The 13,469-nt window shown below is 52.1% G+C and overlaps 1 protein-coding gene across 1 annotated transcript in view; it reads left to right on the top strand.

Annotated features, from left to right (window-relative positions):
• Nucleotides 1-4,274, top strand: part of LOC143781256 (uncharacterized) — a 177,364-nt gene extending 173,090 nt beyond the window's left edge. Inside the window, exon 18 of the mRNA XM_077267750.1 lies at nucleotides 3,944-4,274. Within this exon, the coding sequence (XP_077123865.1) occupies nucleotides 3,944-4,119 (176 nt within the window). The 3' untranslated portion in view covers nucleotides 4,120-4,274. The remainder of the gene's footprint in view (nucleotides 1-3,943) is intronic.
• The last annotated feature ends 9,195 nt before the right edge of the window (nucleotides 4,275-13,469 follow it).

Raw genomic sequence — 13,469 nt, 5'->3', positions numbered from 1 at the left:
TCTGGTGATCGGGGCCCTCACTCCTCTTGTATCTGGTGATCGGGGCCCTTACTCCTCTTGTATCTGGTGATCGGGGCCCTCACTCATCCTGTATCTGGTGATCGGGGCCCTCACTCCTCTTGTATCTGGTGATCGGGGCCCTCACTCCTCCTGTATCTGGTGGTCGGGGCCCTCACTCCTCCTGTATCTGGTGATCGGGGCCCTCACTCCTCTTGTATCTGGTGATCGGGGCCCTCACTCCTCTTGTATCTGGTGATCGGGGCCCTCACTCCTCTTGTATCTGGTGATCGGGGCCCTCACTTCTCTTGTATCTGGTGATCGGGGCCCTCACTCCTCCTGTATCTGGTGATCGGGGCCCTCACTCCTCTTGTATCTGGTGATCGGGGCCCTCACTCCTCTTGTATCTGGTGATCGGGGCCCTCACTCATCCTGTATCTGGTGATCGGGGCCCTCACTCCTCTTGTATCTGGTGATCGGGGCCCTCACTCCTCCTGTATCTGGTGATCGGGGCCCTCACTCCTCCTGTATCTGGTGGTCGGGGCCCTCACTCCTCTTGTATCTGGTGATCGGGGCCCTCACTCCTCTTGTATCTGGTGATCGGGGCCCTCACTCCTCTTGTATCTGGTGATCGGGGCACTCACTCCTCCTGTATCTGGTGATCGGGGCCCTCACTCCTCCTGTATCTGGTGATCGGGGCCCTCACTCCTCTTGTATCTGGTGATCGGGGCCCTCACTCCTCTTGTATCTGGTGATCGGGGCCCTCACTCCTCTTGTATCTGGTGATCGGGGCCCTCACTCCTCCTGTATCTGGTGATCGGGGCCCTCACTCCTCTTGTATCTGGTGATCGGGGCCCTCACTCCTCTTGTATCTGGTGATCGGGGCCCTTACTCCTCTTTTATCTGGTGATCGGGGTCCTCACTCCTCCTGTATCTGGTGATCGGGGCTCTCACTCCTCTTGTATCTGGTGATCGGGGCCCTCACTCCTCCTGTATCTGGTGATCGGGGCCCTCACTCTTCTTGTATCTGGTGATCGGGGTCCTCACTCCTCTTGTATCTGGTGATCGGGGCCCTCACTCCTCCTGTATCTGGTGATCGGGGCTCTCACTCCTCTTGTATCTGGTGATCGGGGCCCTCACTCCTCTTGTATCTGGTGATTGGGGCCCTCACTCCTCCTGTATCTGGTGATCGGGGCCCTCACTCCTCTTGTATCTGGTGATCGGGGTCCTCACTCCTCCTGTATCTGGTGATCAGGGCCCTCACTCCTCTTGTATCTGGTGATCGGGGCCCTCACTCATCCTGTATCTGGTGATCGGGGCCCTCACTCTTGTATCTGGTGATCGGGGCCCTCACTCCTCCTGTATCTGGTGGTCGGGGCCCTCACTCCTCCTGTATCTGGTGATCGGGGCCCTCACTCCTCTTGTATCTGGTGATCGGGGCCCTCACTCCTCTTGTATCTGGTGATCGGGGCCCTCACTCCTCTTGTATCTGGTGATCGGGGCCCTCACTCCTCTTGTATCTGGTGATCGGGGCCCTCACTCCTCCTGTATCTGGTGATCGGGGCCCTCACTCCTCCTGTATCTGGTGATCGGGGCCCTCACTCCTCTTGTATCTGGTGATCGGGGCCCTCACTCCTCTTGTATCTGGTGATCGGGGCCCTCACTCCTCTTGTATCTGGTGATCGGGGCCCTCACTCCTCTTGTATCTGGTGATCGGGGCCCTTACTCCTCCTGTATCTGGTGATCGGGGCCCTCACTCCTCTTGTATCTGGTGATCGGGGCCCTCACTCCTCTTGTATCTGGTGATCGGGGCCCTTACTCCTCTTGTATCTGGTGATCGGGGTCCTCACTCCTCCTGTATCTGGTGATCGGGGCTCTCACTCCTCTTGTATCTGGTGATCGGGGCCCTCACTCCTCCTGTATCTGGTGATCGGGGCCCTCACTCCTCTTGTATCTGGTGATCGGGGCTCTCACTCCTCTTGTATCTGGTGATCGGGGCCCTCACTCCTCTTGTATCTGGTGATCGGGGCCCTCACTCCTCTTGTATCTGGTGATCGGGACCCTCACTCCTCTTGTATCTGGTGATCGGGGCCCTCACTCCTCTTGTATCTGGTGATCGGGGCCCTCACTCCTCCTGTATCTGGTGATCGGGGCCCTCACTCCTCTTGTATCTGGTGATCGGGGCCCTCACTCCTCCTGTATCTGGTGATCGGGGCTCTCACTCCTCTTGTATCTGGTGATCGGGGCCCTCACTCCTCTTGTATCTGGTGATCGGGGCCCTCACTCCTCCTGTATCTGGTGATCGGGGCTCTCACTCCTCTTGTATCTGGTGATCGGGGCTCTCACTCCTCCTGTATCTGGTGATCGGGGCCCTCACTCCTCTTGTATCTGGTGATCGGGACCCTCACTCCTCCTGTATCTGGTGATCGGGGCCCTCACTCTTCTTGTATCTGGTGATCGGGGTCCTCACTCCTCTTGTATCTGGTGATCGGGGCCCTCACTCCTCCTGTATCTGGTGATCGGGGCTCTCACTCCTCCTGTATCTGGTGGTCGGGGCCCTCATTCCTCTTGGTATCTGGTGAGCAGGGTCCTCATTCCTCCTGATATCTGTTTTGATCTGTGATTATTGTTATGCTGTAATGTCTATTGTCTGTACAAATCCCCTCTATAATGTAAAGCGCTGCGGAATATGTTGGCGCTATAGAAATAAAATTATTATTATTATCTGTGGAGCGCACTGTGCACTCCCACATTGCAGACTCTAAGGAAACATATCTACAGTTGAAACCAGAAGTTTCCATCCACTATATAAAGACACATCTGCAGGTTTTTCTCAATATCTGACATGAAATCAGAATAAACTTTTCCCATTTTAGGCCAATTAGGATTACTATGATTATTATTTGACTGGACAAGTGCGGCTTGTGCAGAAGGGTTTTCAGGAGAAAGCCTTATGTTACTGAAAACAACATGGTAGCAAGGCTGAGGTTTGCAAAGTGGCACCTGAACAAACCACAACATTTCTAGAACAATTCACACATTAATTTAAGAGAAATGTTTGGCCATAATGACTGGCAAAAGCTGGACAACAATCGCAGGCAGCAAATCTACATTAGAATGGCTGAGAAAGCAAAGAAGGCGGCTGAGAAAGCAAAGAACCTGGCTGAGAAAGCAAAGAACCTGGCTGAGAAAGCAAAGAACCCGGCTGAGAAAGCAAAGAACCCGGCTGAGAAAGCAAAGAAGGCGGCTGAGAAAGCAAAGAACCTGGCTGAGAAAGCAAAGTACCCGGCTGAGAAAGCAAAGAAGCCGGCTGAGAAAGCAAAGTACCCGGCTAAGAAAGCAAAGTACCCGGCTGAGAAGGCAAAGAACCCGGCTGAGAAAGCAAAGTACCCGGCTGAGAAAGCAAAGTACCTGGCTGAGAAAGCAAAGAACCCGGCTGAGAAAGCAAAGAACCTGGCTGAGAAAGCAAAGAACCCGGCTGAGATAGCAAAGAACCCGGCTGAGAAAGCCAAGATCCCCCCCCAGCTGAGAACGGGACAGTCCCGATCACTACACAATAGTAATGCTGTGATGGGTCCTTAAGAGAAACGTTGCAGAAACGAAGTCCCAGTAAACACAAACTGAAGACGAGAGGCAAAAACCCTCCAGAAGATGCGAGAAAGTAATACAGAAAATCACAACTTGACATTGTTGCACCTAAAGAAGCTCCTACAAGCTGCTGATTCTTGGGGTGTACTTATTTTTTCACACGGCTTCTGCATTTTGGTCTGGTTTTTGGTAAATGATGACACTGTGTAATTTGTACCTTTACTCAATTTTAAGACCACATGCTTTTATATGTCCAGATACATAAAACTGTAGAATTCAAGAGGGTGTACTAAGTTTTTTCATGTCTGTCTTAGTTTAGCATATAGATTTTGACTTCCCGTTCTTCTCTCTTGTTTAGGTCTGCGCTTCCTTAGACAGGCGGCCATCGTACAGCTGAGTGTGGACGGTTCAGGGGTCACCCTGCAGGGGGTGTCCGACCTGATGCGCGTCTGTCCCACCCTCACCAGCGTGAGAGCCAACAACCTGCGGCTGATTCCCGCTGAGCAGGTCTCCGAGGAGGAGGAAGGGAGCTGAGCACCGCTGCTCCGTGCAGATGAGGTCATTATCTCAGGTGTGAAGTCATCACCAGTGAAGCAATATCAGGGAGGCGCAGACATTTTACTTTTCATGGCAGAGAATTTATTTTATTGCTCCATTTACAGCGTCTACAATTAAACAGTCTTTCTAAATCTGTGTCTGGCTGTATATTGGATCTGTCCGATGTGGAGGATTACACTCCAGTCCATGGTGCGTTGTAGACAACACTGTGGTTCGAGGTCCAGGACCAAGTGTGGATGATAACTGTGTGAGGGCGAGAGGAGGGGAAGGGAAAAGTTGGAGCTTGACACGCTGAGACCTGCATTTATGAGCCTTGCAAATGAATGTAACTGGTGGGTGCCGGACCTGCTGGTGATTTCAGCTGAAGGAGGAAGGGAATATCCAGCACGTCCATCCAGTGTAGGTAAAATTTCCAAGTTTATTAGAACATTTTAAAAAACAGTGAGATTCTCTCTGCCTGACGCGTTTCTGGCGCACCACGGCGCCCTTAGTCATAGGAGCTAATACAAAATGAATGAACAGGTTTATATATGACAAGGAACCAATCACAAGCATGGCAATTAATTACATTGCAAAAATTGCAGGTGGACACACATAACAACATTTTTCTTCCATTAAAACATATCAAAATTACATGAATGTATGATTTTTGTTACCGCATAATTATATCTATCAGTTTAATATATATAAAAAAGATCATTCCTATAGTTCATGCCGTGTGGGTGTTTGGTATCTAAGGTCAAAATCCAAAAAGCTTCCCGCAGCGCTAATTGTTTCTTCCAGTCATCACCTCTTGGTGACTGATTAACCCTTTCTATGCCAAAAAATGAAAAGTTGGATAGGTCTCCCTTATGCACAGAAATAAAGTGTTTTGTGGCTCCAGAATAACCTCAATTATTGCTGTTTATATTCGCTATATGTTCTGAAATTCTTTTTTTAATTTTCCTAGTGGTGTAACCTATGTAACAAATGTTGCAAGTCTTGCCCTTTATGCAATATATAACATGGTCAGAATCACAATTAATAAATGATTTTATTTTATAAGTAACATTGTGATTGGAAGAGAAGGTGGTTCTTTATTGTCTGCAAATTGGCAGACATTACATCTGTTACCAGAGCATTTGTAAAAGCCTTTGATTGATAGCCATGATGTGGAAGTTTTATTGTGACGCACCATACTGGGAGACAGAATGTTTCCCAGTGTGCAGCCTCTCCTAGCCACTACTCTGCATCCATTCTGGAGAATTGTGCATAAAGATGTATCCTGATTGACTACAGGGAGATATGTGAGGATAATCTGCCTGATTTTATTGTACTGACTGCTATACGCAGTAGAAAAAGTAACCTATGTTTCAGAAGTGACATTTGCATTTTTGTTTTCAGAGTATAATAAATCTGCACGTGGAATTTTAGAAACATTCCTAAGTGCATGTTTTATGTTAGATTTTTTGTATCCCCTATCAAGCAACCTATTTGAAATGACACGGCTCTCCTTGTGAAAGCTTTCTTCAATGGAGCAGATTCTTCTCGCTCTCGTGAGCTCACCCCTAGGAATGGCATGAATGGTATGTCGGGGATGTGCGCTTGAAGACATCAAGATCGTATTACCAGAATTGTCTTTTCTGTAAAGAAAAGTATTAAAATATGGAGGATAATGGGGGGGGTGTCTTATCGTCCAGATGTATGGGGTCTGGCTGTGGTGGGGAGGCCATTTTAGCGGAACATTGGGTCACAGGAGGCTGGAGCAGGTGGCTCCGGCTAACTCCTGTGCCCGCTGCTAAAGAGAAATTAATATGCACTGCATTCCACACCCATGGTTGTGAAATGCAATGCATATTCACTTTTCTGGCATCCTGTTATAAATGGCCCCATCCTGTTCCTGGTATTATTGGTCCCATCCTTTTTCTTTTATAATTGGCCCCATCCCATTCCTGGTATCCATGGCCCCATCAGGAAAGATGAAAAAAAAACAAAAAACATTACACTTACCTACACGGCGCTCCCTCGCAGCGTCCTGCTCCGGTGCCAGGAGCTGATTAATGCTTGTAAGCAGCGCATGGCAGGGACATCATGTGCTGCTAACAAGCAGAGCACAGCTGCCAGAATACTCATCGGGACCGTTTATCACAGAGCGGTGAGTATCCATTCCTCTTCAGTAGCGCACACTGTCAGCCATCGGCTTCCTGCTGGGGCTGGCGGTCACGTGTGCTGATACTTAAGAGAAATGAATATTCGGAAGTCTCAGGTTGACAGTGCGCGCTACTGAAGAGGAATGTATACTCACCGCTCTCTGCCATGAACGGTCTCGTGAGTACCGTATTCCGGCAGCTATGCTCTTCTTGTGAGCAGCGCATGACGTCCCTGCCATGTGCTGCTTACAAGCATTAAGCAGCTGCTGGCACCGGAGCAGGACGCTGCGAGGGAGCGCCATGTAGGTGAGTGTAATGTTTTTGCTTTTTTTAATCTTTCCTGATGGGGCCATGGATACAAGGGATGGGGCCAATTATAAAAGAAAATGGATGGGGCCAATCATACCAGGAATAGGATGGGGCCAATCATACCAGGAACACGATGGGGCCATGGATACTAGGATTGGGATGGGGTCAATTATTAAAGAAAAAGGATGGGGCCAATCATACCAGGACTGGGATGGGGTCGTGCATACCAGGACCAGGATAGTGCCAATCAAACCAGAATAAGGATGGGGCCATACACACCAGGATAGGGATGAGGGGGCCATGAGTATCAGAATGGGGATGAGAAGACCATATATACCAGGATAGGGGATATTACAGTACAGAATTGACCATTTTTTTGCTTAAATTTTTTTTCCCTAAATTTTCTCCTCTAAAACCTAGGTGCATCTTATGGTCCGGTGTGTCTTATAGTCCGAAACATACGGTATATAAATCTCCGGTCCATCACTGCCAGGATCCCCCAATAATACCAGAACGCTATGCTACCACCAGTTCCTCTTTAGATATAAGCTGGTCCGCTACCAAGCCTATATCGGGTCAGAAACCAACCCCAGGTTGCGTGAATTTGCGCGGAGTACGTGTCGGTTCTTTCATACAGCCAAAAGAACGAAGCTAGCAAATTTGTTTACTCCAGAAAAAAAAAATCGGCAGTGTTTGCAAAAATTACAAAAGATATTACAAGAGACAAATACAAATATGTACAAACCGTTATAAAATAAATGGGATAAAGGTACAAACTTACTAAATCTCAGTCACAGGTATGACGTGTCGATAAAGGGGAGGAGAGTTCCCAGAGAAATGATTCAGCACCCCAGCATAATGTCTTCAGCTGTCTCTTCGGCTCTCTGAATGCCTCCCAAAATGGACCTTCCTGTTTTATGGCTTGGCCATAAACTTAGGGACTTCCACTTTGGCTGACCTCACATGTGGGCTGTTTCCTGGGGAATACACCTATTTTGTAAAGTTATCAAAACTCCTTTTTCCCATATCTTTGGACCGAAAGCTCACAGGCCAACGATATTGGCATTATTTTTACCCCTGTGATTTTACCATTCTTTAGAGTCCAAACACGGTATGTCTGTGATTTACTGGTGGGCAGAACTTCATTTCCCAGGTTTCCAATGGCCCTAAATGCTGCAAAACGCCATGCGTAGCCCTAATTGCCCAGATCCTGGAAATCTAATTTTCATGTTTCTAGGGTTAATGTGTATTAATGAATTCTACTTTGAGTATTCTGCCTAGCAGACAAGGGGATTCTTGGCAGGAACACATTTAACTCTGCCAGCAGGCAATAAACTTGCATTAGGGAGGGAGTAGGAATTCTCCGTGTGGGAGAGAGAGGGGGGTTGCAGCAGTGCGAGGGGAATTGCAGCAGGATTTTGGTTTCACACAAACCTATGGGGGGGAGGAGTAGCAGGCAGCGCTGGCTGGGTAACCAAAACAACGGACAATAACACTGGTCAACACAAAAAAATCATCATCAAAGGTAATGTGTCTGTTTTATGGAGTTTGATCTGTTGATTCCAAAAATATGCTTAGTTTTACTCTATCACAAAAAGTTTCTGAGATAGAAGTATTTTTTGTCATTTCTGCATTTTCAGTGTATGTGGTTTTTCCTAAGTTATTCCCATTTCTTTGCTTGTCTTAATTGTGAATTTTCTTACAGGGAAAACATCACTAAAGGTTTTAGTGAGTTTTATGGGAAGGAGTACTGACCGTGCAGTCAGCCAATGGCTGCTTCTCGGAAAGTCACATGTTATGGGGAGGAGCTAACTGTTATGAGGCGGTAAGATTTGTCAGTCAGGAAAGGATGGTGATGGCAGCAAGGACTGATATGTGAGACTCTGACAGGAGACAGGCCTCTACAGGGATCTGAGCCCTGCCACAGGGAGATAGAAGGGAAGGCAGCGGACAGCCACCATTGTGAGACTGACAGGAGACAGGCCTCTACAGGGATCTGAGCCCTGCCACAGGGAGATAGAAGGGAAGGCAGCGGACAGCCGCCATTGTGAGACTGACAGGAGACAGGCCTCTACAGGGATCTGAGCCCTGCCACAGGGAGATAGAAGGGAAGGCAGCGGACAGCCGCCATTGTGAGACTGACAGGAGACAGGCCTCTACAGGGATCTGAGCCTGCCACAGGGAGATAGAAGGGAAGGCAGCGGACAGCCGCCATTGTGAGACTGACAGGAGACAGGCTCTACAGGGATCTGAGCCGTGCCACAGGGAGATAGAAGGGAAGGCAGCGGACAGCCACCATTGTGAGACTGACAGGAGACAGGCCTCTACAGGAATCTGAGCCCTGCCACAGGGAGATAGAAGAGAAGGCAGCAGACAGCCGCCATTGTGAGACTGACAGGAGACAGGCCTCTACAGGGATCTGAGCCTGCCACAGGGAGACAGGAAGGCAGCGGACAGCCACCATTGTGAGACTGACAGGAGACAGGCCTCTACAGGGATCTGAGACCTGCCACAGGGAGATAGAAGGGAAGGCAGCGGACAGCCACCATTGTGAGACTGACAGGAGACAGGCCTCTACAGGGATCTGAGCCTGCCACAGGGAGATAGAAGGGAAGGCAGCGGACAGCCGCCATTGTGAGACTCTGACAGGAGACAGGCCTCTACAGGGATCTGAGCCTGCCACGGGGAGATAGAAGGGAAGGCAGCGGACAGCCGCCATTGTGAGACTGACAGGAGACAGGCCTCTACAGGGATCTGAGCCCTGCCACAGGGAGATAGAAGGGAAGGCAGCGGACAGCCGCCATTGTGAGACTGACAGGAGACAGGCCTCTACAGGGATCTGAGCCCTGCCACAGGGAGATAGAAGGGAAGGCAGCGGACAGCCACCATTGTGAGACTGACAGGAGACAGGCCTCTACAGGGATCTGAGCCTGCCACGGGGAGATAGAAGGGAAGGCAGCGGACAGCCGCCATTGTGAGACTGACAGGAGACAGGCCTCTACAGGGATCTGAGCCCTGCCACAGGGAGATAGAAGGGAAGGCAGCGGACAGCCGCCATTGTGAGACTGACAGGAAACAGGCCTCTACAGGGATCTGAGCCTGCCACAGGGAGAGAGAAGGGAAGGCAGCGGACAGCCACCATTGTGAGACTGACAGGAGACCGGCCTCTACAGGGATCTGAGCCCTGCCACAGGGAGACAGGAAGGCAGCGGACAGCCGCCATTGTGAGACTGACAGGAGACAGGCCTCTACAGGGATCTGAGCCCTGCCATAGGGAGATAGAAGGGAAGGCAGCGGACAGCCGCCATTGTGAGACTGACAGGAGACAGGCCTCTACAGGGATCTGAGCCCTGCCACAGGGAGATAGAAGGGAAGGCAGCGGACAGCCACCATTGTGAGACTGACAGGAGACAGGCTCTACAGAGATCTGAGCCCTGCCACAGGGAGATAGAAGGGAAGGCAGCGGACAGCCGCCATTGTGAGACTGACAGGAGACAGGCCTCTACAGGGATCTGAGCCCTGCCACAGGGAGATAGAAGGGAAGGCAGCGGACAGCCGCCATTGTGAGACTGACAGGAGACAGGCCTCTACAGGGATCTGAGCCTGCCACAGGGAGATAGAAGGGAAGGCAGCGGACAGCCGCCATTGTGAGACTGACAGGAGACAGGCTCTACAGGGATCTGAGCCGTGCCACAGGGAGATAGAAGGGAAGGCAGCGGACAGCCGCCATTGTGAGACTGACAGGAGACAGGCCTCTACAAGGATCTGAGCCCTGCCACAGGGAGACAGAAAGGCAGCGGACAGCCGCCATTGTGATACTGACAGGAGACAGGCTCTACAGGGATCTGAGACCTGCCACAGGGAGATAGAAGGGAAGGCAGCGGACAGCCGCCATTGTGAGACTGACAGGAGACAGGCTCTACAGGGATCTGAGACCTGCCACAGGGAGATAGAAGGGAAGGCAGCGGACAGCCGCCATTGTGAGACTGACAGGAGACAGGCTCTACAGGGATCTGAGACCTGCCACAGGGAGATAGAAGGGAAGGCAGCGGACAGCCGCCATTGTGAGACTGACAGGAGACAGGCCTCTACAGGGATCTGAGCCTGCCACGGGGAGATAGAAGGGAAGGCAGCGGACAGCCGCCATTGTGAGACTGACAGGAGACAGGCCTCTACAGGGATCTGAGCCCTGCCACAGGGAGATAGAAGGGAAGGCAGCGGACAGCCGCCATTGTGAGACTGACAGGAGACAAGCCTCTACAGGGATCTGAGCCCTGCCACAGGGAGATAGAAGGGAAGGCAGCGGACAGCCGCCATTGTGAGACTCTGACAGGAGACAGGCCTCTACAGGGATCTGAGCCCTGCCACGGGGAGATAGAAGGGAAGGCAGCGGACAGCCGCCATTGTGAGACTGACAGGAGACAGGCCTCTACAGGGATCTGAGCCCTGCCACAGGGAGACAGGAAGGCAGCGGACAGCCACCATTGTGAGACTGACAGGAGACAGGCCTCTACAGGGATCTGAGCCTGCCACAGGGAGACAGGAAGGCAGCGGACAGCCACCATTGTGAGACTGACAGGAGACAGGCCTCTATAGGGATCTGAGCCCTGCCACAGGGAGACAGGAAGGCAGCGGACAGCCACCATTGCGAGACTGACAGGAGACAGGCTCTACAGGGATCTGAGACCGGCCACAGGGAGATAGAAGGGAAGGCAGAGGACAGCCGCCATTGTGAGACACTGACAGGAGACAGGCCTCTACAGGGATCTGAGCCCTGCCACAGGGAGATAGAAGGGAAGGCAGCGGACAGCCACCATTGTGAGACTGACAGGAGACAGGCTCTACAGGGATCTGAGACCGGCCACAGGGAGATAGAAGGGAAGGCAGCGTACAGCCACCATTGTGAGACTGACAGGAGACAGGCTCTACAGGGATCTGAGCCCTCCCACAGGGAGATAGAAGGGAAGGCAGCGGACAGCTGCCATTGTGAGACTGACAGGAGACAGGCCTCTACAGGGATCTGAGCCTGCCACGGGGAGATAGAAGGGAAGGCAGCGGACAGCCGCCATTGTGAGACTGACAGGAGACAAGCCTCTACAGGGATCTGAGCCCTGCCACAGGGAGATAGAAGGGAAGGCAGCGGACAGCCACCATTGTGAGACTGACAGGAGACAGGCCTCTACAGGGATCTGAGACCTGCCACAGGGAGACAGGAAGGCAGCGGACAGCCACCATTGTGAGACTGACAGGAGACAAGCCTCTACAGGGATCTGAGCCTGCCACAGGGAGATAGAAGGGAAGGCAGTGGACAGCCGCCATTGTGAGACTGACAGGAGACAGGCCTCTACAGGGATCTGAGACCTGCCACAGGGAGACAGGAAGGCAGCGGACAGCCACCATTGTGAGACTGACAGGAGACAGGCTCTACAGGGATCTGAGACCGGCCACAGGGAGATAGAAGGGAAGGCAGAGGACAGCCGCCATTGTGAGACACTAACAGGAGACAGGCCTCTACAGGGATCTGAGCCCTGCCACAGGGAGATAGAAGGGAAGGCAGCGGACAGCCACCATTGTGAGACTGACAGGAGACAGGCTCTACAGGGATCTGAGCCCTCCCACAGGGAGATAGAAGGGAAGGCAGCGGACAGCCGCCATTGTGAGACTGACAGGAGACATGCCTGTACAGGGATCTGAGCCTGCCACGGGGAGATAGAAGGGAAGGCAGCGGACAGCCACCATTGTGAGACTGACAGGAGACAGGCTCTACAGGGTTCTGAGCCCTGCCACAGGGAGATAGAAGGGAAGGCAGCGGACAGCCGCCATTGTGAGACTGACAGGAGACAGGCTCTACAGGGATCTGAGCCCTGCCACAGGGAGACAGGAAGGCAGCGACAGTGGACAGCCGCCATTGTGAGACTCTGACAGGAGACAGGCTGTACAGGGATCTGAGCCCTGCCACAGGGAGATAGAAGGGAAGGCAGCGGACAGCCGCCATTGTGAGACTGACAGGAGACAGGCCTCTACAGGGACCTGAGCCCTGCCACAGGGAGATAGAAGGGAAGGCAGCGGACAGCTGCCATTGTGAGACTGACAGGAGACAGGCCTCTACAGGGACCTAAGCCTGCCACAGGGAGATAGAAGGGAAGGCAGCGGACAGCCGCCATTGTGAGACTGACAGGAGACAGGCTCTACAGGGATCTGAGCCCTGCCACAGGGAGATAGAAGGGAAGGCAGCGGACAGCCACCATTGTGAGACTGACAGGAGACAGGCCTCTACAGGGATCTGAGACCTGCCACAGGGAGACAGGAAGGCAGCGGACAGCCGCCATTGTGAGACTGACAGGAGACAAGCCTCTACAGGGATCTGAGCCTGCCACAGGGAGATAGAAGGGAAGGCAGTGGACAGCCGCCATTGTGAGACTGACAGGAGACAGGCTCTACAGGGATCTGAGACCTGCCACAGGGAGATAGAAGGGAAGGCAGCGGACAGCCACCATTGTGAGACTGACAGGAGACAGGCCTCTACAGAGATCTGAGACCTGCCACAGGGAGACAGGAAGGCAGCGGACAGCCACCATTGTGAGACTGACAGGAGACAGGCCTCTATAGGGATCTGAGCCCTGCCACAGGGAGACAGGAAAGCAGCGGACAGCCACCATTGTGAGACTGACAGGAGACAGGCCTCTATAAGGATCTGAGCCCTGCCACAGGGAGACAGGAAGGCAGCGGACAGCCACCATTGTGAGACTGACAGGAGACAGGCCTCTACAGGGATCTGAGCCCTGCCACAGGGAGACAGGAAGGCAGCGGACAGCCACCATTGTAAGACTGACAGGAGACAGGCTCTACAGGGATCTGAGACCGGCCACAGGGAGATAGAAGGGAAGG

The sequence above is a fragment of the Ranitomeya variabilis genome, chromosome 6 (assembly GCF_051348905.1).
Source record: "Ranitomeya variabilis isolate aRanVar5 chromosome 6, aRanVar5.hap1, whole genome shotgun sequence".
NCBI classification, from domain to species: Eukaryota; Metazoa; Chordata; class Amphibia; order Anura; family Dendrobatidae; genus Ranitomeya; species Ranitomeya variabilis.
This window is presented reverse-complemented; position numbering and strand designations above follow the sequence as displayed.